The following is a 26,516-nucleotide window of genomic DNA, read 5'->3' on the forward strand; positions in this document are numbered from 1 at the left end:
CATCAATGTCATTTGAAGGGGAAGGGTCGGGAAAGACAGAGTATTTGGGGATTATTTTAAATCGCAGAAACCATACGTTCTACTTTGGCCTCACAGCTGTGTATTTGAAAAGGTTTCATCATTTCCCACTCACTCTTCCCTCGCCCTGCTGCTGCTGCTTCTACTAGACGTTCAAGGCGCATGGAAAAAGCTACAAAAATAGGTCAGTAAGAATACACATCTAGAACGTCCAAGCGAGCAAAAACAGACAAATTCCTTCTGACAACAGGTTACATTAAGACGTCTCCTCTCTGGAAGGCCGATTCTTTCTCCTACCCCTGCTATAGTACAATGTCAAGTTTAACCCCAAGACTTCGCCTCGCCTCTCAATCGAAAACACACTTGGTGCCAAACAGCACATCTTTCTAAAGACAACAATCTGATAATCCAAGTTCCTTTCTCTGCCACCCCCAGCTGCAGTATACTGTTAATAAAATAATATAAAACAAAACAAGACAAGATGTTTTATTTTATTATCCAGGATACTGACACTACAACAGGGTATCTTTTTACTCTTATTTTGTGAACAGTATCCAGGAAAGCGGGTGGGAGAAAAGAAAAGGAAAGGAAAGAAAAGAAAAGAAAGGAAAAGGTGGCTTTCAGGCCCACATACGTGAACTTCAAGAGGAAAGAAGAAAAACGGAACATTCTCTGCGCAACCTTGAAACGTCCTACACAGCGAATTCTTGACTGAGGATTAAACTTGACGGTTGCAGCCACGCTCATAGTTACACTGCTCTGAAAGTATTGAAATCAATAGGCTTCCTGGTTGATTAAATATGCGGAGTTGCAGTTTAAAATGTATGCATGAAAATCCAGGATAAACACATACACGAAGAGGAAGCGAGAACAAAAGATTATATTAATTACAATATAGTAATTATATCGAGTGAATCAACATATAAAAAAATGGCATCGTTTGCTGTAGCAGATCAATCGAGAATGACCCAGTATATTGTATGCAGTTGCAATGCGGGGGTGGGGGGGAGTGCATTTGCATTGGCATCCGAAGTGACCAACGCACCATGTTTTGTTCTCAACTCTAGGAAGGAAGCCCAGAACGCACAACATTGTTGCTTGCAAGATACTTTCGCCTCTAAGCCTAGCCCAACCGAATTCCGAATCTAAGCCTCCTTTCCTGGTTTCGAAAAGGAAGGAGGGAAACGATCACACGCCCAAAGACTAGCCAGACCTCCTTAAAGGGTCTACCACTGGAACATGGTTGCCTTGCTGGCTTGTACGGCGCCATCAACGTAACCCCACCAAGCTCAGATCAAAGAAAGGCATCAGTTTGGATCTTCCACCAGCCAGCCCACCCATAACAAGGAAAGAAACTCAGTGTCACCTCCTTCCTTTGGAGTGCTCATTCATGGCTTGTTTTCGTTTTTTTGCTTTTGCTGCAGTGCCTGGGCTCCCTCCCTCCCAAACCTTGACTGCGCAGCTAAAATGGCCCCTGTGCCTCCTGTCGCAATGGAACCGAGAAAAGACATTCGTTTGGATGGTGTCTATCCAGACCACGCAAGGAAGGGTCCTGTAGGACAACAGACCCTTCCAACGCCATTCTTTCTCCTTCTCGCCCCCTCCCCCTCCCAGAAACCAGACCAGAGGAAACCAACATAAAGCTAAAAACCAGCATCCTGGGGCTACCTCTCCTTTGCAGAACCTCCTCAAATCAACTATGTATTTCGATAGGCGTCCACCAATTCCCACCATTTCAAGTTCAAGGACGCGACCCTCCATTTGTTAATGCAGGCAAGAGCCGGGTGGATGGGTAAACCCTCCACTATGCTTGCAAACCACAAAGGACCACTCACATCCTGGAAATGCCTCTTAAACGAACGCGAATTGGGGTTTCGCTGGCAAAACGAGAGGAATCTGGTTTTCTCTGCTTGGCCAATCCTTCCGCGAATAGAATTCGGGGCTTTTCAGTATATGTGCACGACCTCCCACAATACAGATCCCCTATTCTGTCTGCTGCCTTCGCATGTAAAACAAACAAGCCCTGGCAATGCGCAACAGCAACATCATCCGATGAGACTTTACCGTTCGGCGTCTTGTAAGGTCTGCCGCAGTCCTTGCCTCCTCGACGGAGCCGGTCTTCTGCTGCCATTGACATCCCAAAAAAGCCCCCGTGGAAAATTAGGATGAGGCGCGGAGCATTCGGAGGGGAAGACAGAGAGAGAGAGAGAGAGAGAGAGAGAGAGAGAGAGAGAGAGTAAAAATACGCCTGGTCCAGCCGGAGAAGGTGCGGTATTTTTGTGCCACCCAAGATAAGACACTAACTTGACCTTAACTTTGTTATGGCGCCCCTAGTATCTGGAGAACGTGAACAGACACTGTCTGGCAGGCTCTCGTAAAAACTGACTGGAGAAGCGATTCTGAGTCATTTCATTTATTGCCACTACAGTTCTGCAAGAAAGCTTTTCCTCCCTGCCAAACTTTAATTATTTATGCTCTTTTCGGAAACACAAAAGCGCCTGGAGCCATTTAAAACAATCAGAGGGACGGTCCTTTTGCCTTATCAAACTCGCAGGCATCGCCAAAGCGCGCCGGCTTAGCCTATCAGAGGGAAGGGCCGGTCCCCGACGCCAACAGGATGCGCATTTGGGATTAACTCCAGGAAGAAGATGTATGTACACGTGTGTGTGTGTGTGTGTGTGTGTGTGTGTGTGTGTGTGTGTGTGTGTGTGTCCGTCCCTCATGAAGCCGCGCGATCATGGCTGGGCGTGTTTTTGTGTGTGGGAGAATCTGGGTGAGAGAAAGAAAGCACATTATCTATGCATCTCTCTCTCTCTCTCTCTCTCTCTCTCTCTCTCTCTCTCTCTCACACACACACACACACACACACACACACACACACGAACATCACCACGTTTGTGCTTTTGGTCAGAAAAGATAGGGGACGTGAGGCGAGATATTTTTATTTTTTTTAACTCAGGGTCAAGTTCCAATGCAGTTCAGCACTGCGATCCCTCGCATCTGGAATGAAGCTCTACTGACTCTAATGGGGCTTACGTCTGAGTAAACACGTGTTCGATCGAGCTTTAAGAGCATTTACTTCCAAATAAATATATTTGCTATATTGAAAACGGAGTGCAAAAGTATTCAACATTCATGAAGGTGGGGAGGGTTTTCCCATGGATTCCAACAGCGTGTGGGCAAGCATACACGCACGCACGCACACACGCGCGCACACACACACGGGATATGTAGCTATATGGATTCATGTATGTTTATATATGGCATTCCATAGAATAGAGTTTTATGTTTTGTTAAAACGATTCCTGATTGTTCACAGTTACAAACCAACCATAACAATGGGAGAGGGTGACTTCTCCCTGCCCTATAGATACATATCTGTATATGTCTATCTGTCTCTATCTCCAGATTGCCTTCAACCTAACTACAGTTACATATACAGTTATGTTTAATTTAGACATACCTCTAGTAGCTACACCAAGAAGCGAGTAGTATCATAGCAGTATAGTTATGGGAAACAGCTATATATGTGTGCAGTAGTTTACCTGTCTCTGTATTTATTGTGTGTTTGAACCCTTCAAAATTATCAATTTTTTAAATACATAAAGACCGTTCATCTGCTAACCTAGTTTTTTAAAATAATAATAATAATAATAATAATAATAATAATAATAATAATACATGGATACACTGTAATGTAGTGACTACATGTACATACTAGAAATAATTTCTCTCTTCCTCCCCCTCTCACTTTATTTCATATTACATCGATAAATACTGGAGGTCGACAATAATCCACAATTGCACAGTAATTGAACTTAATAAACAGTGCATTGTCATTTCTACATTTTCAACGGGTAAGGTCCAGTATTGCCATAGAAAATAACTGAATGTTTGAAAGAAGCCAGCAAAAGAGAAGGTAAATGGGGAAAGCAAAAAGAAAAGAAAAGAAAAGAAAAGAAAGAAAGAAAGAAAAAAGGGGTAAAGAAGAGGCATAAAACCAGGCTTTTTTTTTTTGCTGCACTTTTTTGGACAGTAATATTATTCAATAGACCTTCCATTGATGTTATGGAGAAGAAACTTAATAGGAAAGCAAGTGAGATTTGTTTGTATTATTGGTTTCAATAAATTCAAACTTTTAAACATTTATTTGCTAGTTTCCACCATTTTTTTAAAAAAAATACACCCTTGATAAAAAATTTTAGTCTTTAAAGTGTCACAAGACTCTTTCTTACTAGCTTTGATTAGCGTGTGTCCTTAATTGTGGAAGAGAAAATGTTGTAGTAGAGAATGGAGACTAAATTAGTCCACTTTTATTTACCAGTTGCCTTCACCATATCCTTGAAAAATATATCCATCAACTTCCAGGCCTAGCTTTTTATACATTCTGAAGAATCATGGAATATTTATCATATAGTAATGACAAGAAATGAAAATCTTTTCTTCTATTTCATTCTCTCCAACTGCTTTCACCTGTTTAAAAATCGTTTATCATCAGACTCATTTTTCTGATCAGAACAATGGGATTTTTAGATAAATTTTTAAGGCAACAGACTGAACTTTTATAGTACCAACATTATAATTCCTCCTTAAACTATAGAAACTGTTTTCATGTCTGAAGTTATTATAATTATTAGATTATATAATCACAATTATTAGATCATATAATCACAAAACCATATTTAAGAAACGTATTGAGCTGGGTTTAAAATGTGAAATTAAATTGAATGTTACCATTAACCCTCACCATTGTGAGATTAAACATAAATTCCATTTTAATTTCTCCCCTGTTCACAGATTATGAAGACAAATTCCCATTTTAGGAGTGGAAAGCATCAAAATAATTCACGCTCAAATGTTATTATTTGAACACTGCTTTTCTCTTTAGCAAAAAGGCTATTTTTGATTAGAGGAGTTTACTTTGCAAAACACGCTTAATCGTTCTGCTCCTCTCAGAAAAGGAGACAGAATTGTCTACAAGATCGCCAGATGAATTAGAATATCTACCAGAACCGCGTGGCTATGAATCCTCGTTGGTTTCTGTGTGCCTGGAATAAAGATGTAAAGGAATTCCATCCCCAGCCAAATTTTTGGCCAATTCTGCTTTAAGGTCCTAATTTGGAGGTGGCGTTGGAGAGAGACACACAGAGAGAGGCGACCCTGAGCCTAGAGGACGTTCCGATTGAGTCGCATCCTTGATTCTTTTGTGCCATTCCTCTTTTATTTTGCATGTAGGTTTTGGGCAAGGCCAAAGTCAAGCTAAGCACGAGGGAATGCTGGAAGCAGGGAGAGAGAGCGCAGAGCCAAGGGCAGCAATGAAACCTAGAGGCAATTTGCAGAGAAACAAATGGCGCGACCCTCTTGGCAGACGGGGGGGGGGGGAGGATTCGCTTTTGGCAGTGTGTGTGGTGGTGGTGGTTGGTTGTTGTTCAATGGAAGACACGCCACATACAGACACAACACAGCAGCCAGGGATCTTTGAGTCTCCTCCTGACAAAACAAAGGGACGAGAACCGGCTGCACTTGGACTCGAAGGAAAAGGCCTAGTTTTGGGAACAGACGCCAAAAGCAGCAGTGGAAAAGAGGTTCGTAGTTCACAAGGGGACAAAGACCCCTTCAACGGGTCCCATTAGGCAAAGGGCCTTTATCTGCCCTCCCCACCACCACCACCACCACCACCACCACCTTGCATCCTGTGCAGATCCGATCCCCAGCCTCGCAAAATGTATTCGTGAGTTCCATGGATGCCACGAAGCTTCAGCGAGACAGCATTTGTGTCGGCAGATAATATTCGAGGGATCTGGGCTGGCTCACTGCAGCCGAATCCCACGCGTGTTTCTCATTCGAAGGGGCTTCTTGCTTCTGAGCAAACAAACCTACGCTGGGATCCTGGGAGCTTCTGCTTGAGTGCTGGGAGAAACACAGGCGTGTTCGCCATCTGCCGCCCTAGCCCTCCCCAACCTATCGCCCTCCAGATGTGTCAGACTGCAACTTCCATTATCCTCAGCCAGCATGGGGATTGTAGTCCAATACATCTGAAGGGTCTCTACTGAAGTTCTACCTTCCACTCCAGGAGAAGGAGTGGAAGTTTAACCTTCAATGGCGAGTGACGGTAGAAAAGCCTTCCCCCACCCCCCTCTCTTGTTTTAAGTCACAACCAGGGCTCTGCTAGAAGGGAGATTCGCTGGAGCAATTGAAAACCAATCTCAGAGGTCCGTTGCTCATATTCAAGGCGCAGGCAAGGCGTGGAAAACTCTTGGATGCTGTTGCGAAGTAATGGAAGCAGATTAAAGCCAAACCTTGACTGAAAGGTCACCTGCCTTTGTTGCAATGAGGGCAGATTTTTAAAAGACGAAGAAATATTATTATTATTATTATTATTATTATTATTATTATTATTATTATTATTATTATTATTAAAAATATTTGTGCTTTTTTTAAAAAGAAGTTTGGTCGTTTCTTTTTTTGCTAAGGGTAGCAGTGTTAGTCTATTGCAGCAAAACAACAACAACAACACAGTCGTATGGAACCTTAACATCAAATACATTGATTTTAGCACAATCTTTCATGGACTACAGTCCGCTACATCACATGACTCTGATGAAGTGGACTATATAGATTATGTTGTTGTTAATTACCTCTTTCTCTCTCTCACACACACACACCTGCAAACCACCTGGATTAAGTGACAATGGCACTATTTTAGGGCATCTCCTATCAAACCCGTGTCACACAGTGGCCCTGTTCAGAAGACACCTTAAACCTTTCTGCCTTATTCACTGTGGTTAAAGCCGTGGTTTAAGGTGTCTTCTGAACAGGGCCAACATGATCCTTTGGCAAAAGGGGTATTTCTAGGCAGTTGGAGGCAGCAGATTTGAGCTCTGCGCCTTTGCTCTCCCAGACCAAAGATAGAATCCGGAGGTAAATCCATGTCTACTCAGAAGTCAGCACCACAGAGTTCAATGGCGCTTACTCCAAAGTAGGTGTGCATAGGATTGCAGCAGCCTCATTTCTCTTATTTTCCTACTCCTTTCAGCTAAGGAGGAAGAGTTTTGCCCGTTTACAAAGCCCCAAATGGTTTATGAGGGAGATCTGATCGTTTGGACTGGAGCCCTTTCAAAACTGCCCCACCCACCAGGTCCTGCCTTGCGCTTTCTCCCGGAATCGTTTTTTGTTGTTGCTGCTCCTCTGCAGTCCAGAGGTAGGTAACAACTCCAGAGGCAAGTTCATGATTAACAGGAAGGAAGACACCCCCCCCGCAAACCTCGACCCCCACCCCACCTCGGCGGTGTCTCTTAGTAGAGGGAGAGCGCCTGCTCGCGCAAGAGCGCCCGTTTCTTTTTCATCCGTCGGTTCTGGAACCAAATCTTCACTTGCTGGTCGCTGAGATTCAGTCTGTTGGACAGCTCTTTCCTCTTCTGTCGATTAATAAACTCGTTGAGGAGGAATTCGCTCTCCAGTTCGGTGATCTGTTGTTTTGTGTAAGGTTTCCGCTTCTTTCTCGACCTCCCTTGCGTAGGGCACCAAGGCAAACCTGCAACACACACACACACACACACACAAGGCGAGAGGGTTGTTCGGCTTTGAATCGAGTCGGCCTTCCAGGAGCCAGGCACTAGCCCAGGAGGAGCCGCTTTGGGCCAGGAGGTGGGGTTGGGGTGGGGGGAGGGACAGCCTCCTTGGGGAAAGCGGGTTCGGAAGAAGATCAAAGCGGGTGACCCAATTTGGCCCGGTGCAGCGATTGGCTGCGACACTGAATGCGCTTCTTTCGGGGGCAGATCCTACTGAACTCAGCAGGACTTTCTCCCGAGTAAACATATACAGGGATCCAATCGTGGTTCTGCGGTCTCAACCTGTATGTCTTTAGAACAGCTCCCGCCACCCTGGTGCCTTGCCAGGCCTTTTGGGCTACAACACCCACCAGCACCAGCCAGCACGGCCAAGGATCGGGAATGATGGGAGTTGTCGTGCGAAACATCTGGAGGGCACCAGGTTGGGGAAAGCTGCCTTCGAAGCCCGTCGCCATGAACTGAGGGGGACACGCCGGCCAGCCTGAACGCGCTTTACTCGGAAGTAAGCCCCGCTGAGCGTGTCCTGGGGCTGACTGCCTGGTGATCCTGCAGCCTGGATCCCCGTGGAAACGGCTGTGGGGGCGGGGGCCGGTGTCATCCTGGCCTCGTCAGAAGCCGGGGCTTGGGATTGATTGGCTCGGGGGCTGACATAGATTTAAGGCATACCGTCCTGCAGGGAAGCTCTGAGGCTGAGCTGGGCTGCTGCTGCCGGCGGCGGCAGTGTCAGGTTCAAGTTGACGGCGAGCTTCAGGTCCTCCTTAAAGCTCGGGGCACAGCCCGGATCCGCGTCCAGGAGAGGCGCCGAGGGCGCGCCTGGCAAACGCCTCCGGGGCTCGTACTTGAGCGCTTTGGCTTGAGGCAGCAGCAGCATCGACGGCGGCGTCATCCGGCCGGGCTCGTTGGCCAAGGCGGCTTCCCGGCTGCCGGGCTGCTGTTGCTGCCGCCGCAGCCCCCTCTGGTCGGGCTTGGGAGCGGCTTCGTGGGCGTAGTACTTGGGGTGGCCGTCGAAGGGCCCTTTGCTGCTGGGGAGGGAGGCCGCCGCCGCCGCTGCCGCCGCCGTGAGGTAAGGCGGAGGCTGCGAGGGGCTGCTGAATGCCGGGCCGGCCGGCGGCTGAGCCGGGCACGACGTGGCGCAAGGCCAGGCCAGGGAGTTCCTCGGGTAGGCGAGGCCGGGCAAAGAGGCCGCCAGCTGAGGGGCCCCATTCGCCCGCAGGGTGGGGAAATAGAAGGAGTCCGCCGCTGCTGCCGCCGCCGCCGCCGCCGCCGAGGGCAAGTTCAAGAGGGACCCCACGTAACCGGGCCGGCAGAGACTCCGCTCGCCCATCTCCAAGGCAGCGGATTCACGTCGGTCTTGCATTAGAACCGGGGATCGAGCCCAAGCGCCTGAGATGCCCGGACGAGGCCGGCTCCTTCGCCCGCCGACGCCTGTTCTTCAAAGCCCAGCATATCCTGCATCGCCGCCAGCAGCCAAGGTAGCAGGAGAACTTCACGAAATCCGGAGAGAGGCCCGAGGCATGCAGCAGAAGGAGGAGGAAGAAGAGGAGGAGGAGGAGGAGGAAGAGGAAGGTGGGGGGAGGTGGGGGGTGGAAGAGGAAAGGATAGTCTCCAGTCATGGAACACCGAGGGCAACTGGACGGGGAATGCCCTGGTGGCAACGTTTTAGAAGACCCCCCCTCCACTTCCCCCCCTTTTCAAGACTTCAACCTGCAGAGCCGCTTCCTGCTCCCTCCCTTGTCAGTCTCGATTAAGATTGGTTCTGAATTTCTGCTTCCATCATGGCTTCCCTCTTGATGCCTAACACTTCCATGAGTTAGTTAAGTCTTTCTGATCTGCAAGCCTTTAGAGATAGAAAGAGCTGTATAAAAAGGGAGCTTTGGCTACTGGGAGGTATAAAAAGGTGTATGTGTTTGACTGACTGGCTGCGTGTCTATGTCCTCCCCTGGTATACAAGCTCACACGCTCGTATATACCCAGAGCAATGATAATACGAACATTGTATAAAATGGGTGCCAATAACATACACAGAAATGGGCAAGGCCATCGCTGTATGATTTGTGCTCAAAACTCTATTTGAGATGTGCATAAGCAGAATTCTGCATCTTTATTTAGTGTGAGTTTGCCATAAGTGAAATTCTGCATCTCTATTTATTGTGAATTGTACACTAAGTGGAACTCTGGATCTCTTTTTATTGTGAGTTTGCAGTAAGTGAAATTCTGCATCTCCATTTGTCCCTGAAGGTGCACTAAGCAAAATTAATGGGGGTCCGAATCAATGAGGGTTTTGAACTTGACTCAAATGTCCTGGTGTAAACATAAATGTGCAGTGCGATCTTATGCATGTTTTCTCAAAAGTAAGACGTTGTGTCTTGAATGAGGCTCGCTCCCAGAGGAATTGCAGGCACTACCCGGCCAGACAAATGCGATCGCAACAGTCCTTATGTGGCAGAGACTGCATGTGAATGAACCATTTTTATAGTTTGCATATCTTACGATTTATGTATTACATATATCACAAGTGTATAATACATATAAATCCATGCTACCTGTATTCTGCATACATGCATATGCAACATCTAGCTCTCTGTCCGTCTAAAGAAAATCACCCCATTCCGAACTCATTAGGAGGAAATAAGTCCTACTTATTTGAGTGAAACTTATTCCTGCATCCTTAGGAACAAGGTAGACGGAAATTACAAATCCTAACCGTTATACTTTGGCTACAATCCCTTTATACCCCCGTTTTATCTAGGAGTAAGCCCCATTGAACTTAATGGGGTTCACTGGAGATACATATAGCATTGCACCGTAGGATGGAGATTCCTCCCTACTTAAAATGGCAACTTTTCACCTCTTTGTATTAGGATTTCCATTAAAAGTGGTGTATGGTCATTTCCCTGTCTCATTGGGCATCATTCGTTAGAATAAGCTGGATGTGCTTTGTTTTAATTTTTAAAATATCCTTCCAAATCTGCCTTTAAAAAATCACAATTCCCAGAAAGTCATTATACTGAAACACAGACCCAGGGCCATCAGCACAACGTACTTAGCTCTCTTGGGGCTTTAGTTGGAAGCCTCCCCTACCCCTCCTGGGTTTCCGTTGCGATTGACTTGCAGACGAGAAAGCAGCGTATCTGTAGCTACACAGAAGTAAATCCCCTGGTTTTCACTGGGGTTTGCACCCTGGTAAGTGTGTGCCCAAGATTGCAGCCGTAGTTTCTAAAAGACTACAGCAGTAGAGGGGCGATTTCGGTCAAGACCGGGGCCTGCTTGTTCAGAAAGCGACTTACTGCTAGTAACGAGGAAAAGGTTAAATGGTTTGGCAAATAGAGGACGGATAACAACGGCTATCGCGAGCCTTCAGTAATGACCCCCCCCTAAATGATTATACTAATTTCCATGGCAATTCTACCCCCACCCTCCACCCTCAAGAATTGGGAAAGTCTGTCTGTTCAGCGGGGAAATGGGAAAGACCTTTGGGCTGATTTCCCTTTGCGGACAAAGCCAATAAAAATGGTGGGGGGGGGGGAGAGAGGGAGAGAGAGAAAGAGAGACAGACTTTCTTGCCAAAGCCTTGAAAAAGGCAGCAAATCTCTGTCTGCTCCTTCATACCCACCCACAACCGAAGTAAATTGATTAAGGCCCCAATCCTATGCATTCTTACCTGGAAGTAAGATACATTGAACTCAATGGGGCTTACTTCTGAGTAGACACGTGTAAGGACTGCGCTGCTAATGACTCTATGGACTGTACCCAAGTTTGCGCCAGACGGACGATTGTACTCAGGCCATGCCAGCGCCTTATTAATTAGTCCTTTTAAGCAGAGACCATCACAATACAAGGGATCTTAGCAATATTAATATGATTAATAATACATTTTTTAAAAAAAATAAGAAAGGGAAGCGTTTTCGTGTGACCGGCTCCTTAACACAAAGCAGGTTTGCTTTGGACAGCTTCTTAAATTCCACTTGCAACCACCTTTGCCAGGAGACTCTTCGGGTTAAAATTTCAGCATGGTGAACTCTGGGACGAGAAGACTGGCCTCGGAAGTCCTGAATGCCACTGGCAAGGACAAGAGAGCCCACCTTGCCGCCGGCGGGACAGTCATCCTATGCCACTCAACTCAAAGGGACTCTAGAAAAGAAGGCCCCAGCACTTCGGGTTTCACGGGGTCTGTTCGGTGCGCTGTGTGGATCCATTCGAAACCGAGATCCTTGCGACGGGAGGATGGGGGAGCCAGGGTCTCCTGATGCTGCGGGCAGACTCAACACGTTTCGGGCCTTATTGGTTGCCTTGGTGTTTGGGGAGGTTTCTCCTTTCCTTTTCTTTAGCGCATGAAGGCAGGAGGGCCCCGTTCGGCACCACAATGGCTTGGGCTAGCCCCTGCGCAAGGTTTAACATTGGCTTCAAAATCCTTTCGGCAGGCCAGTGAATGTGGTTGCCACGGAACCGGCGTTTCGACTAAACCCACCCGGATTGTTTCGGATTGTCTGAAGCCATCCCGGCGCCAGGGCCACGGCTTTCAAACGTTCAGCACAGCCGCAGCGCGCCGGGCCTCGCATATTTACTCAGAAGTAAATCCCGCGGCCTTCCACCGCGCCCGCCCTCCACCCTCCCGCTCCCTTCCAGGCCGAGGCAGGGAGCGCCTCCGTCGGTTCTTCCTGGCGACGTTCGGAATGGCCTAATAGGGTGAGCGTAGAAGATACAATTCTCCTCGTTCCTCGTTGTTCTCAAGCTTGGGTTTTTATCTTGGCGATCAGAGAGGCGCGCGGGCCCTTGTCTCTTAACTTTAATGGCAAAGTTTCCCGATCCTGTCCCGCCAACCCACCCCCCTGTTCCTGCAAGGAACCACAAAACAACACCAAAGGGGGGGGAAACCCCCCCCACTCCCACCCACCCCCACATCTCTTGGCTTTGAAAGAAATCTTTAAATCATTATTCTCCACATGATCCTGGAAGACCACACAGGCACCGCCGGAGGATATTGCTCACCACTCGGTTTCATTATTATTGTTTGACTTATGTCTACCAATTGAGCGCCTCTTATTAACTCGGGCCTTCGCCTTTGCTGCAGCAGGTTTCACCGAGTAGTCAGGAGAAGTTCCTGACCCTGGTTTCCACAAAGTCCAGGCATGAATGTGATGCCGTTGAAAAGAAATGGTTCCGTGCCAGATCACATCTTCCGCTCCTCGATAGGGATCTACCCGAGAGCTTTAGAACGTCAGTATTTTGCATGCATTGCACACCTTAAGCACTGGGACATACTGCAAAGGATGAGCACAGTCACAGCCCAATTCCATGCACAAAACGTGGTGGTCTTGGCCTACTGTGCCACGCACATTTACACAGGAGTAACCAGGGCGACTTGCCTCTGAGTAGACAGGTATAGGTATGTACTGCAAAGGTCGTTCAGGTCAGTGCCGCTTCCTGCCAAAGGCTGTTTGGCGTTCATAGCTTTATGGATCCCTGCAATGCATTTACGATGCGTTCCCAACAATAAGAGGCCCGTGTTGCTTATCTATGAGATTAGGATTCACAAGGATACATGAGTGTGCACACACCCGTCTTATGCTTCCACAGTACACCCTTGCTTAAAGCATAAACTTCCAGCTAATCAAATTTAAGAACAGTCACCCAACATTACAGCCTATGCCTTTGTTGCAGAGTTGGGAACAAGATTTAAGTATAGTTGAGCACTTTCCTACAAATTCTCATTAATGGGATACAGCGATAGTTGAGAGTTGAGAGACTTAAGAGTTCTTACTGATGAGATTTAAGAGTGCTGCTTAACTTTTAGTTGGATGCTCCCCCTGGCATTTATATCAAACGATACTGATGAAGCCTTTCACGAGGGAACTCTAATTTAGAACCAATTGCTTCCACCAAGCTTGAGAACTTGGAGAGCAGGAAAATGTACTGTACTGGAGTACTAAACATACTCTCGCAGAATTCTGGATCACATGTTGAATCAGACCAAAGGCCTTCCTAGCCCAGCATTCTGTTCACATGGCGGCCAACCAGCTGTCTCTGGGAAGCCCATGGTAGGACATGAGCTCAATATCAGCCTCCCCGCTAGTGTTCCACAGTAACTGGTATTACTCCCAGGTATGTGTGCATAGGATTGCAGTCTCTCTCTCTCTCTCTCTCTCTCTCTCTCTCTCTCTCACACACACACACACACACACACACACACACACACACACACACTTGCAGACAGGGGTGGGGAGGAAGGAAAGAGAAAAATTAGATGGTGGGCTGGGGGTGGGGCTGCGAGTGGCGGGTTACCCCAGTAGTGTGTGTACAAATAGATCCTCCCATAGACAGATGAAAATTGGGTAGTTCCAGTTCTGCCTGATGAAGAGTCCTGTATGACAAGTAGGTTTGCATAGCCCAACAGAGGTTCTTATAGCAAACTATAACACCTTTTCTAAATCAGTAGCTCCGATCCCAATGACATCTACCAGGAAATAAATCACATTGCTTTTTATGTCACTGACTACCAAATCATAGGGCATTGAATTATAGATGCTCCGTGCAATCCAGCGCATATTTTCTGAGAAATGAATCCCCTGACTTTGGAGGGCCTTATTCCCTAGGATTTCAACCTTAGGCTGCAGTTGGACACATATACTTGAGAGTCCATCTCATTCAATAGGGTTTAGATCCTAGTATTCACTTTTAGGCTCCATCTATCAATCCTGAGGTATGGTCTCAGAAAAGTTTGTGTGAAAATATTTCCCAATGCTATCAGTACACTTTGGTTCCAAAGCCATTAGTTAGGTTCCAAGTTCAGTGGGTCAGATACAGGGTGCTTAAGACTCAGGAGGAGAGAAGGTGAGCTCTTTTCTTTTCTTGCGTGTGTGTGTGTGTGTGTGTGTGTGTGTGTGTGTGTGTGCCATACACACAGGTAGCTGAGCTTTGGCTTTTGGGTGGTATCAAAATACAATAAATAAATAAATAAATTCAGTGCTCAATGGACTCAGCTCCCAGGACAAGTGACTCACTCTTCTAATGATTTGTTATGGGTCAACAGAAGTTTCAATAAACTTTTACTTAAGCCACTCAGAATAATAATAAAAAGGAAGAAAGAATTGACCATGTAGTCCTATAATATCTACTCAGAAGTAAGCCTCACAGTGTTCAATGGGACTTACTGTTGGGACTCTTTATTGGGTTGCTGGCTAAAGAGTTTATTGATTCGCTTTTGGACCATCTACATTAGTGAAACATTAAGTATAGTTGTAAATAGCAGCAAAACATCCAAAACCAGATAGGAGAATTAGGCAGGAACCCCCAAGGTAAACACCATGCATGTAAAGGAGTCCAGTTTACTTTCTAATGAAAACAAAACTGCTTAAGATCACAGCCGGATCATGTTTAACCATCTCAATCCTCTCAAGCACGGTTGCCTAAAAGCTTCGGTTGTCTCAGCTGGGCTTTCTTTAGATTAAAGATTCTCATAATTGGGTGTTAAGAGTGTTTATTAATATTGTCTTTTAGAATATGATTCCAAGAGGAAACCGAGAGCGAACATTCCAAAGGAGTAGATCTTTACCCTTTCCCCCTTTCACTTTACTGGCATAACCTTTCAATTATAAGATGAAAGTTGTTCATTAACTGAGTACAATATCTGGAATGTTGCGACAGGGATTCCTCTCCACGGTTCCAAGCTCTATGACGCGGTTTCTCCAGCAGGTGGCAGTATTGCTCTACACATTGCGCAGCCTCGCAGAGCGGCTGCTGGAAGAAACCAAGAGCGACCTTGGAACTGCGATGGCCGCCTTTGTATAATCGCCGTCCCAGCGTATTATCCCCGAGCCGTTGATAACTACCAAGCATTTTAAGGCGCTTTTTCGGTGTGATGAGGTGCTAACGACCCGCGCACTTAACACAAAACGCCATCTCCCCGAAGAATAAGACCTGGGCCAGCTTTCAAGGACCAGGAAATGGTGCCAATGTGGTCAAAGAACCGCAAGAAGATGGTGGACTTCCGCGATGCCCTATTCGCGTTGGTCCCAATGGTTTCGCTTTTACACTGTAGGGCTTAGTTTGATCATATTCCAGCCGAAGGAATTGCCGTGGAGAGAGCGTATTATGGGCTGTAGTTTCACGTCTCTCTGTAGCTGCAGCACCGTCTCCTGGGAATGGGTCCTTGGCTTTCTACTAGCGTTCATATATGGGCTCGATTTAACCCCGTTAGCGATGCGGGGGGACCCCCTCCTCCTCCCTCGGTTTTTGTAATTAAATCTGGCGTTTTCTGCAGTCTGGGTTCATTTACGAGGAAAGACGACTAGGGTGCGCGAACCTCTTCGAGGATGTTGATTCAACAGCCAGTTTGCAGCTTAAGGCAAAGGTTGTTGCCTTCTGCTTACTCTGGAGTCGTCCCGGGGACTTCTGCAGGATGATTCTGGAGGAAGTGATTTTAGGGCCGCAGCGATCCGTTCCTATTTCAGTCAGAGCCGTACCCCACCCGCAACCCCGTAGCTGAGGGGAAAGTCCGTTTAGCCCCCACCCCCCCCGCGCAGACTTATGTGAAAGTAAATTCCCTGGACTTCTGTGACGCTTCCTTCCAAGTAATTGTGAGTAGGATCTAGATGGAGGAAGGAAAACTGACGAGACGAACAAATGATTTCTAGATAAAATAAAATGAAAAATGAGAGCGAGATAGCAATAAAACTAAATCTACATGAGCTTTTTTTTTAATGACAATGTTAGAAAGATTTGTTTCGTTAAAAGTTGGCTGTTTAGAATGTAAAAAAGCGTGTCTGTGTTAAAGAACAGCGAAAGAAATTCCTCTGCCATGTTTTTACTTTCACTACGAATGCTTACCCCTCACCACGTCCACTACTACTTGATATGGACACGATCCATCTAAAGACCTCCCGAGTTGTCTTTAAAGTGCTTAATTTAGGCTGTATCTGATTTATATTACTTTTTACTGTTGTAACCTTTGGTATAATATATATATATTTGTGTGTATGTGTTTATAATAAAGTTTAATGAACCATACTTATGCTATTTATATTCATCATCCCTGGGTGCATTTTTTTCTTTGGATATTTCAGGAAAAATATATCTCATATCAGGCGAAGTTATATGTTTTCAATAATTATTATACATTTTTCTATACACTTCCCTGGCCAAAATATTGGACGAGAGATTGCATTAATTCCATCAGACCTTCAGGAAGTGCAGCAAACATTCAGAGCTGCAGGGGAGGAAAGAATGAGAGAGGAAAATGCCTATTGTGGATTTTCAAAAAGATCTTGGGAGCCCTCGAACAACTGAAAAATGTAATGGATTGAAATTCAGGAATAAGGCACTTGAAATGTAGTACTTGCATTTCACATCCTTATATGAACTGAGTCATCTAAATTTCAACATACATGCAAGGCTGAAAGAAAAATCCTTCTCACCTTCTTCTCTCAAAATAGATTTCTCTTGTCTCTAAGCAGGACTCTTAGGGAGCTTTTTAATTAGTGTATACATTACTTTTTATGCCTTTAAAGGGCGTCCTACAATCGAAAGCAGCATTCAAACAAACAAGCAAGCAATCAGATGGCTCTTACATATACAGAACTTTACAAGCCCTTTAATTCCACACTTGTCTTTGAAAATAAATGCTTTATTCAGAATTGTTTAGAAGTAATAGGGCCGAGGTGCGTGTAGGTAGGAATTGTTAACACCTTGTAAGATCAAGCTTTTCGACAGAGATGAAAGTGAAAAAAAGAAAAGTTAACAGTTAAACAAGAATTCGCAGGCCAGGATGAGAAGCTATTTTATAGAAAAATAATGAATAAGTCCAAGTTGAGTACTTTTGTCCCATTGACTTCAAGGGCAGAGCTTGTCACTTATACCTCGGCTCAATGGGGTTTACTCACAAAAGGAAATGTGCAAAGAATGGTAGTCTTAAACACACGCTTATGTCTCGCCTATTTGAATCAGTTGCATCTGCTTTTGCTGGATCAGGCCCTGTGTGTTTTCTTCAGCAGAACTGGCGGTCAATGGACAATATGATAATGTGCAAAAGCGCCAAGGGAGTTTTTATGCATCTGAGAATCAGGACAAAATGCTGCATGCAACTTTCCCCTTTGAAGCAATGGCCAGAGAAGGTGCGAGCAAAAGAACTAGTTATGATTCAAATTGAATTTCACAAAAGACAGTTTGCTTCTCACTAAGGGAGGGCTCTCTCCGCACCCTCCAACATGCCATTATAAAGGTGTTAGGCTTACTTGGGAACACAGTGGGACATTCTTTTCAAATAAACATGTATAAGATTGTATACACGTCTATGCAGAAGTAAACCCCATTGAAGTAAATGGGCCTTACACACAGGTAAATGTGCATAGGATTGTAGCCTTATATCACAGTCGTATACATGTTTATTCAGAAGTAACTTCCATTGAGTTCAATAGGGATTGCTCCCAGAAAGTGGATATAGAATTGCAGCTTTAAGGTAGGATCCAATGTTAGTCCAACACATTGAAAGAATGGGATTTAAGTCAGTCATGACTAATTTATGGCCCATTCATTTCAATGGGGCTGTTATTAATTTAAGTCCCATTTATTTCAATGGCTCTACCCTACATAGAACTACTGTGTTTAGACTTTATAATGCCAGAGGATGTTTTGTTGAATCAAAGCCAGGTTGATACCTACCTGGAATAGATCTGTTGCCGTTGTCTTCAATGGCCCAAGGATGTTTCACCTCTTGCTCAATAACATGTACACTAAAATTCTAGAAGGAAGTGGAAATAAAACACCAAACTCTTGGGACTAATTAAAGTAGGACTTTTCTTTTTCTTTTTTAGGCATTTATTGCTTCTTTCGCTAACACCCGTTTCATTTAGTAACAAAAGCTATCAACCATGTTCACACCTTGGGGCAGAAGTGTCTTCTGTCCCACCACCACCACCTCTACCACACCCCCAGTACCAGGAAGGGTTAATGAAGGCATCTGTGATCGTGGTGGAGACAAAGGAATTAACAGGGCGTCCAATACTTATATAAAAATACACATCGATTTATACACAGCTTTATACAACTAAACATATAGGCACAGTTGGCTTTAAACCCCTTCAACTCTCCAGGCCGCTGTGGTTCTTCTTACCAGGTTGCTGGTTCGCTTAGCGTGAGGTGCCCCAGCTCTCACCACAGCAGTAATGAAAAAGAGCTTGTGAATGCACCAAAGTGTGAAGCTAATGTTGTCTAGTGTGTGGGGTAAAACAGCCAACAAACAAACAAACAAAATCCTCCCCTCTCACTACAAAAACAAAAACCTGGAGCAACGATCCAGCCAACATTGAAGCCCTTGTAAACCCTTTCCCCCATCCATTCCTATATAGAGACCTGCACGCTCCTAACTCCAATCCAGTGCACACCTATTGGGGGTAAGTCACACCTTACTCAGCAGAATCTATTTGTCAATAAACATACATAGGATTCGGGCAACACAGAGTTAACTTTTGGCCACATTGTCCCTTTAAATATCTACTGCAGAGAAATGATTCTCCTAAACTGTGCATGAAACAGGAGATTATTAGAATCAGCAAAAGGAGGAATGCAGGCAGCCCAATTCCAATCTGAAATCTCATTAATAATGAAATTAAAATGAAATAAAATTGAAATTACTTATAAGCAGAAAACCGCCAACTCCAAATAGGTTTACCTAGGGGTAAGTTGTATTGCAACAGAGCTTGCTTCTAATAGTGCAATCCTGTGTATGTCTACACAGAAGTATGTCTCATTCAGTTCAATGGGATTTACTCCCAAATAAATCTGTAGAAGAGTCCTGTGGCAATCCTATACTTACCTGGGAATGAGCCCTAGTGAACGCAGCAGGATTTACTTCTGAATAGACATATATGGGATTGCCCTGTAAGTGACTTTGTTTAAATGGAAAAGGGCAGGCCTCCAAAACTGGAACCACTAGCTCAAAATGAATCTAAGTGGAATCAGGTTTGGAGGAGGGTGCTGGAGAAGTGAAGTCATTTTTAAAGTATTTCACTTTACAGCAAAACTTTCTGAGTAAAGAGGTCAGTTGCAAACCTCAACTTCATTTACCTGGGCAATGATGTCATCATGACATTGTACAAAATTATTGTCTTCGGATCCTTTATCAAATGCAGCAGTTTGTTGATAGGAATGTGTGTGTGTGTGTGTGTTTGTGTAAAATCCTCAGCCCATTTTAGCACCTTTATTCTTAGTATAGTTTATAGTTTTAAGAAGTTCATGACTACTAACAACTCCACAGTATATAGGCCTGGTGTGGGGAAAACAGAACCTACAAAAATACAAGGAAAGAGGAAATTCTTTTAAAAAAGAAGAAAGGAAGTTAAAACCTGCAGCATTCCATTAAATCCGGGAAGAAATGGGGGAACCTTTGCTAGAAGCGCTTCACAAATTTTCGCCCCTTACTAAAAAAAAAAAAGCGAGGGGAAAAATATTAAATATATTTCAAGTCTTTCCAAAAGTCTTTCGAGCCCATAGTGGATTGCTTGCCATGAATAACCCAACGGATATGGGCCAGATCAGGAGACATTGTCCTTCAGCTTGGAGACTATTTTCTTGTCTTTGACTCTGCGGTTCTGAAACCAAATCGTGACTTGTCTCTCAGAGAGGTTAGTGGCTGCAGATATCCTTCTCCGCTTGTCCTTGTTTATGAATTTGTTAAGGGCATATTCACTCTCCAGTTCCTTCAGCTGCAGTTTGGTGTAAGGCACTCGCTTTTTTCTCCCACGCCGGTAGACGCACATGTCCGGCTGGTTAGTGCAACTTCCCCTACAGCAAAAGACAGGAGGTGGCAAATTAACATTGGAGGACAAGGGTCTTTTTCAACCTTAGCGAATGGCCTCTTGAAATAAGCAGCATCAGTTCGGGGCTATGTATTTATTTATTTATTATATTTCTATACCGCCCAATAGGTAAAGCTCTTTGGGTGGTTTTAAAAACAAAAACAAACAAACGGTAAAACAATAATCATAATAACCACAATAATAACAATGCCGTCTCCTTTGCATATTGTTTGAAAGAAAGGTTGCAATCCTATATACACTTACCTGGGAGTAAGTCCCATTGAATTCAATGGGGCTTACTTCTGAGTAGACGCGCATAGGCTTGCAGTGTAAATGAATGAAATGAATGCAGATGCTGCATCTTCTGAGCTACACTTTTAGTCACCTCTATGGGAGTCCGCCTAGGGTGATTTTCATGTGGTTTGGGATAGGAGCGAGGGGACACGCTGCCCTCTGGGGTGGCGCGAACGCTCGGGGGCCAGTTTGCAACAGCAAATAAAAATAAAACGATCACAACAAGCCCCGGAGAGGCCTCCCTTCATTAAAGCAGGCAACCTGATCCTCAGCTCCTTTCCTCTGAAGTTTACGTTCTTCCAATTGCTTGCAACAGACGTGAGTTGAAAGGAAAGAAGGCAGCCGTGGTCGTGGTTGGGATATTTTCTTGGGAGTAAGCCGCCGCCTCCTTCAAACAACTCCAGAGGAAATAGGATCTGGCTGCGGAGCTGAGGTCCTGGCCAACTCTGCTCAGAAATACTGTGCCTGTGTTTGAGTGGAACTTACTCGCGAGTAAAGGAGTCTAGGACCTTTCTGGGAAGCTCATATCAAAGCAATGCTGACTGGACGCCTTTGCAGGACTTGAGGGCTAGAATCGGGGCGCTGGTGTTTGAGGAATGCAGCCTAGTTTGGGGTGGGTGGGTGGATTTCTCTCCCTCCCCCAAATTGCGTAGGTTACGTAGAATTAAGTCCCATGGAACTCGATGGAGCCTCTAACAGCCGATGGTCAAGCACACTTGCTAGGAACGAAGACGCACTGAGTTCAGTAGAACTTAGCACTGCTTCAGGGCTGGAGTCCAAGCGGGAACATTAAACACTCTCGCTTGAAAGAAGACTGTTCTTTTACAAGTAAGTGGGGCGGAGTGAAGGGCTGCAGGACGAGAGTGCTGAGGACTAAGAGCACAGATGTGACAGGGAGCATTCAAGGTGCGTTCAAGGTGCAATCTAGGGGGGGACTTCCCCCCCCCCCAGACACACACCCCTTGAGCATTTCAGGGTCTGCAGGTCTTATTCCAAAGCACTGCAAAACATGGCAGCCCGTTCTCCGGGTCCTGGCAGATCTGCGATGTATGGATCTAAGCACTTGGAGGAACTCCCCTCCCCTCCTGTCCCCCTCCCCTCCTTGTGGCTTAGGTGGGCAGCTCCTTCGCCCAGATGTTCGCTTCCTGTCCAGTTGACCTTCTCCTCCTCCTCCTCCTCCTCCTCCTCTCTTTCCTGTGGCGATCACCACCTGGCCGGTTGCGTACCTGGGAAGGACGACTTCCAAAAGTGGGAGCCCTGGGCCTGGTCTTTGGCGCAGTACACCTGGCTGTTCCAGCCATTGGCCAGCGTCCACGATTGGTAGCCCTCCATGGAGATGTAGGTTTCGTGCCGGGGCTCGCCCGCCGCCGCCGCCGCCGCCGAGCCGAAGGTGGACACCACGTCCAGGTAGCCGGCGGGGCACGTGCTGGTAAGGGCCGGCGGCGTAGCCCTGGTAGAAGGAGACCTCCTTGGCCCGCGAGGAGACGTCGCTGCCCGAGGGCACGCTGGTGCTGGCCAGGCTGGCCCACGTCCATGTACTTCTCCACGGGGAAGGCGGCGTGAGGGGAGGCCTTGAGTGCCGCGTTCTGCTGCAAGCCCCACGCCGTGCGCCATGCGACAGCTGTAGTAGCCGTTGCCGAAGGGGGTGGTAGCCCGGGGTGGTAGCCCAGCGCGGGCGGCCGCGGGCGGCGGCCGCAGTGGCCGAGGGGGGGCGCCGTCGGGGGGCCGCCTCCGCCGCTGGAGCAGTCCTTGGAGGGGGCCGCCTCGGACGACGACGACGAAGAGCGAGCCCCCCCTGCCGCCGAGGAGCCCGAGCGCTCGTAGGAGAAGCCCGAGGCGGACGAGCCCGCGGGGCGACCCGACGGCGCCGCCCCGAAGACCGGAGGGGACAGGAAATTCCGGCACTGCCCGCCGCCGCCGCCGCCGCCGCCTCCTCCGGCGTCTCCCCGCAGCGCCTCCATCTCCCAGCCGCCCGCTGCTCGGCTCATGCTTCCCGCGCCAAACAGCCCTGGCGGCGGTGGCGCTGCTGCTGCTGCTGCTGCTGCTGCCGCTGCCGCTGCTGCCGCCTCGCCGCCGCCTCCCCGGCTTGGCCCAGCGGCGGCCCACAGGCGCTCATGGCGTGCAGACTGGAGGGGCGGCGGGCTGAGCGGCGGCCTCCCTCTCCGAACGCTCGGGATGGTTTATAAAAACCAAGGCCACGTTGGGAGGGGGGTGGCGGGGAGGGAGCGGGGTGGGGGTGGGGGGTGGGAGAGGCGCCTGGCTTCGCAGGGAGCCCAGCCGGGGCCCGCATTGGCCGCCGCGGCCCACGTGACCCTGACCCGGCCACCGGGAAACTGAGCCAGAGAGAGAGAGAGAGAGAGAGAGAGACTCTTGCCAGTTTTGCTTCCCTCCCCCCTCTCCATTTCTTAAGTAGCTCTAACAGACTGTTCCGATAGAGATGCACAAGTTTGTCCCCACCGTTAATTACAAGAAAGAGAGAGAGGGAGGAGGGGGGAGGAAATAGGAAGATATAAATTTATACGTCCGAACGCCGTCCCTCTCTGACAACCTCAGATAGAGGGACTGACAAACATTTCCAACCAGATTGCAGGGAGAAATGAAAGAAGCCGACCCCAACATTGCAGTTCTGAAACGTATATGCTCTTTCTCTCTCTCTCTCTCTCTCTCCTCTCTCTCTCTCTCTCTCTCTCTCCTCTCTCTCTCTCTCTCTCTCTCTCTCTCTCTCTCTCTCTCTCTCTCTCTCTCTCTCTCTCTCTCTCTCTCTCTCTCTCTCACACACACACACACACACACACACACACACACACACACACACACACACGATTAACCTTTCAGCCCTGCGCACGACCTCAGAAGAACTCAGACTGAAAGCGGCAAGGCAGGAAAACCTTTTCCCCACACACACACATAACCCCCCCAAAAGTGGGGAAACGAAGACAGCCTATATTGATAAGAGGCGGAAGGAAACTGAGACGGGAAAGAGAACCCTGTAGGATTCTTTGAGCTTCCTCTGGACGTTTTGTTATACTCCTGCTATTCCAGGTGGCTTCTCATCCGGCCACAGAAAGAACTAGTTTCTAGTCGTCCTAGTTTTTTCTTACCGAGCTTGCTCCTATATGGACTGAAACAATTCCGGGTGGCTTTCCAGAGTGCCTGAAGCCTGCCTTCCCCGCATTTAAGTTGTCCATTCTATGATTTGCCCCCATTTATACTCCAATCCTAACCCAGTTTACACAGAAGTAAGACCCCGTGATTTAAATTTATTGTTGCTAATGCTTTATGATTTCACAAATTTCTTTCAAGTCACGGTCCTTAGGGCTAGAGCATAGGCTAAGAATGTGAACAATTGTACATGCGTGAGAAAATGTATCCTCATCTCCATTCACCCGACTCTCTATGCAACGATACTATAATAATTCATGCAGACCCATATAATAGAAGATTGACCTAAGTATTGGCTACCATAGCCGAGATTCACATAACCGCCCTCTCACCAAATAACTTTCTTCGGTTTTCCATTTAAGGTCCCTCTAACGAGCCGGACACTTTGTTCAGCCCTAGTTTACAGACCGATGAATATTCTAGCATGTGGCAAATCTTCATATTGGCACATAGACTTTGATGCTCTTTAGGGATAGTATAACTATAAATCTGTGCCACATTTCAGAGAAAAAAAAGAGAGAGAGAGAGAGAGAGAGAGAGAGAGAGAGAGAGAGAGTTGCTGTTTCAGCTGCAATAAGCGAGACAGGACTTGGTTTAAAAAGGAAAATGTATTACACTTCGATCTTCTAAACTGTATTTCCTCAGAAAGAAAGGCTATAATCTCCCATGAGACTTGTTCCCCAGTCAATATTCATAGGATCTGGCCTCTGGTCCCATTGATTGCTTCAAACTGTAGCTGTGCAATGTGTTGCTTCCTCACGAGTTCAATCCTGGAGTAAGTTCAGTGAACTAAATCATGGAGTAAGTTCAGTCTGGACTGGAACCGGAGTTCATCACCTTAAGTTCATCACCTGGAGTTCATCACTTCTTAAGACCACTTCGTAGGTGGTGAGTTTCCCTGGCATCACTGAGACATACTTGGAAGAAGAGATACTCCAAGGTACTGAAATTCGGAGATGAAGAGAAGTGCCTAGATTCGAAGAAGACTTTTGGTATATTTTCATTGCCCCAGTGTATATACTTTTTTTTCACTTTAGGTACTTAACAGTTGGGCATAAAATGGAAAGAAAGAATTCCCGAATATGGCCAAGTGTATGTGGTGTGTGTGTAAAAATACGCTATTTCTTAACATCTACACAGGCAGCCACATCCTTTAAAAAATCTTTAAAACCACTGCGAAGGTACAGATACGATTCCTCTGCCTCAAACGCGAAAAGAGGCATTGCAAATCCGAGCAGGCAGGCTAACATGCGCGCGAGAGGGTTAGGAAATGAACCTTCGGTTCGATTTCGGGTCCAAATAGAATCCGTACAGATGGTGCTGTGGAACCAAACAAAATTGCAGTCCTGCCTTCTCAGTCCCTTGGTGGGGATGAAACAGTAGCAAAACACGAAAACAAAAACAAAACAGAAAAAAAGGGGGGGTGAGAAAGTAAGTAAGAAAGAAAAAAATAAAGAAAAGAAAAAACCCCACAAAAAAACCCTGCCTCCCGGGTAATAGCTGCTCTTTTCTTAGTGGTTTGTAGTCTTGCTAATAACACTTGGCAGTTTCTTAGAACGGAGTGAAGAATGACAAAGCGGTGCCAATAACGACAGCAGCAAGGGCTGGCAACAAACGCAAGTTCACGTTCATTAGTCTTGATCGCTCACTTAACTTACTACCTATCGCTCCTAATCAACTGAACAGGCCAGTGAGTGAAACTGACAAAGGTCACACAGTTCACTCCTCTTTTAACCCAATTCTTATTTGCTTCCAAGACGTGTAAACCAGTCGGTAATTAGGAAGTGGTTACTAGGAAGAAGGAGAAGGAGAAGGAGAAGGAGAAGGAGAAGGAGAAGGAGAAGGAGAAGAAGAAGGAGAAGAAGAAGAAGAATTTTCTTATTCTTTCGTCTACTGGACTTATTCTTTCTTTTACTCAACTGAATGCCGTCTTTTCTTTTCACTTAATTGATCACCCTTTGGAAATCTTTGATATTCTGAGATCTTCCTGTAATTATACAAATATCTGCATAGAATGCTGTTCCCACACCCAGGCATTCAAGCTGCAACCCTGCAAATGCTTACTTGCATTTACGCTTTATGAGATCAAGGTGTTTGGGGAACTTTCTTCTATTCCTCCCCAAAAGTGTGAGTGAGAAAGATGAATTCGTGTGATGAAGAAGAACCAGACAGAGTTGGGTCTTTTAAAGGACGCGATCCGCTCCCTTGGGAATTCTCCCTCCCACTCCTCCTGAATTCTCCCCCGTGGAAATCAATGGGGCTCTATAGGGCTGAATTGTGGCTAGATCAGGCCTTCTCATTTTGATTTATCCTCTTCAAGGCTTTTATTCTTTTCTCTCCCCCCCCCAATCCCCATTGCAAGTAGCCGAGGATGGCCTGCGAGTTTTCCACCATGTCTTGGAGCCGCCTAACCCTATTGGGCAGTGCTCACCTCACTCGGAGAGGTCTTGAGATCAGCAGTTTTCCTTGAGTAATAACGCGACCAATTTTGTGAGGTGTCTCGAAATGCGGGACTGGCCCTGGGACAGGATACTGCGAATGGGAATCAAAATAATGACCTCACAAGGCAAACCTGCGCTCTAAGGTAGAAAAAACACTCGGCTGCCTTTCATTTTTGCGCGAAAACTGTTGTTCCGTCTCCGTCTGAAGCTTTCCAGATCAACGAGGTCTCGGGGCTGAT

The 26,516-nt window shown here is 46.6% G+C and overlaps 2 protein-coding genes across 2 annotated transcripts; both read right to left on the reverse strand.

Moving 5' to 3' along the window:
- Positions 1-7,313: 7,313 nt before the first annotated feature.
- On the reverse strand, positions 7,314-8,913 carry HOXD12 (homeobox D12). Its single transcript, XM_063118305.1, has 2 exons — positions 8,256-8,913; positions 7,314-7,552 (listed from the first exon to the last, which is right to left on the reverse strand). Exons 1-2 carry the CDS (start codon positions 8,911-8,913, stop codon positions 7,314-7,316), a joined length of 897 nt encoding a protein of 298 aa, XP_062974375.1.
- An 11,097-nt stretch (positions 8,914-20,010) lies between these two features.
- HOXD13 (homeobox D13) lies at positions 20,011-22,675 on the reverse strand. The gene is given in 6 exon segments (XM_063116352.1): positions 20,011-20,360; positions 21,882-22,087; positions 22,089-22,199; positions 22,201-22,272; positions 22,274-22,315; positions 22,318-22,675. Coding segments are annotated over 6 exon segments (1,020 nt in total). The 5' UTR covers positions 22,663-22,675; the 3' UTR covers positions 20,011-20,116.
- Positions 22,676-26,516: the final 3,841 nt, after the last annotated feature.

This window comes from Elgaria multicarinata, chromosome 2, assembly GCF_023053635.1.
Source record: "Elgaria multicarinata webbii isolate HBS135686 ecotype San Diego chromosome 2, rElgMul1.1.pri, whole genome shotgun sequence".
In the NCBI taxonomy this organism is placed as follows: Eukaryota; Metazoa; Chordata; class Lepidosauria; order Squamata; family Anguidae; genus Elgaria; species Elgaria multicarinata.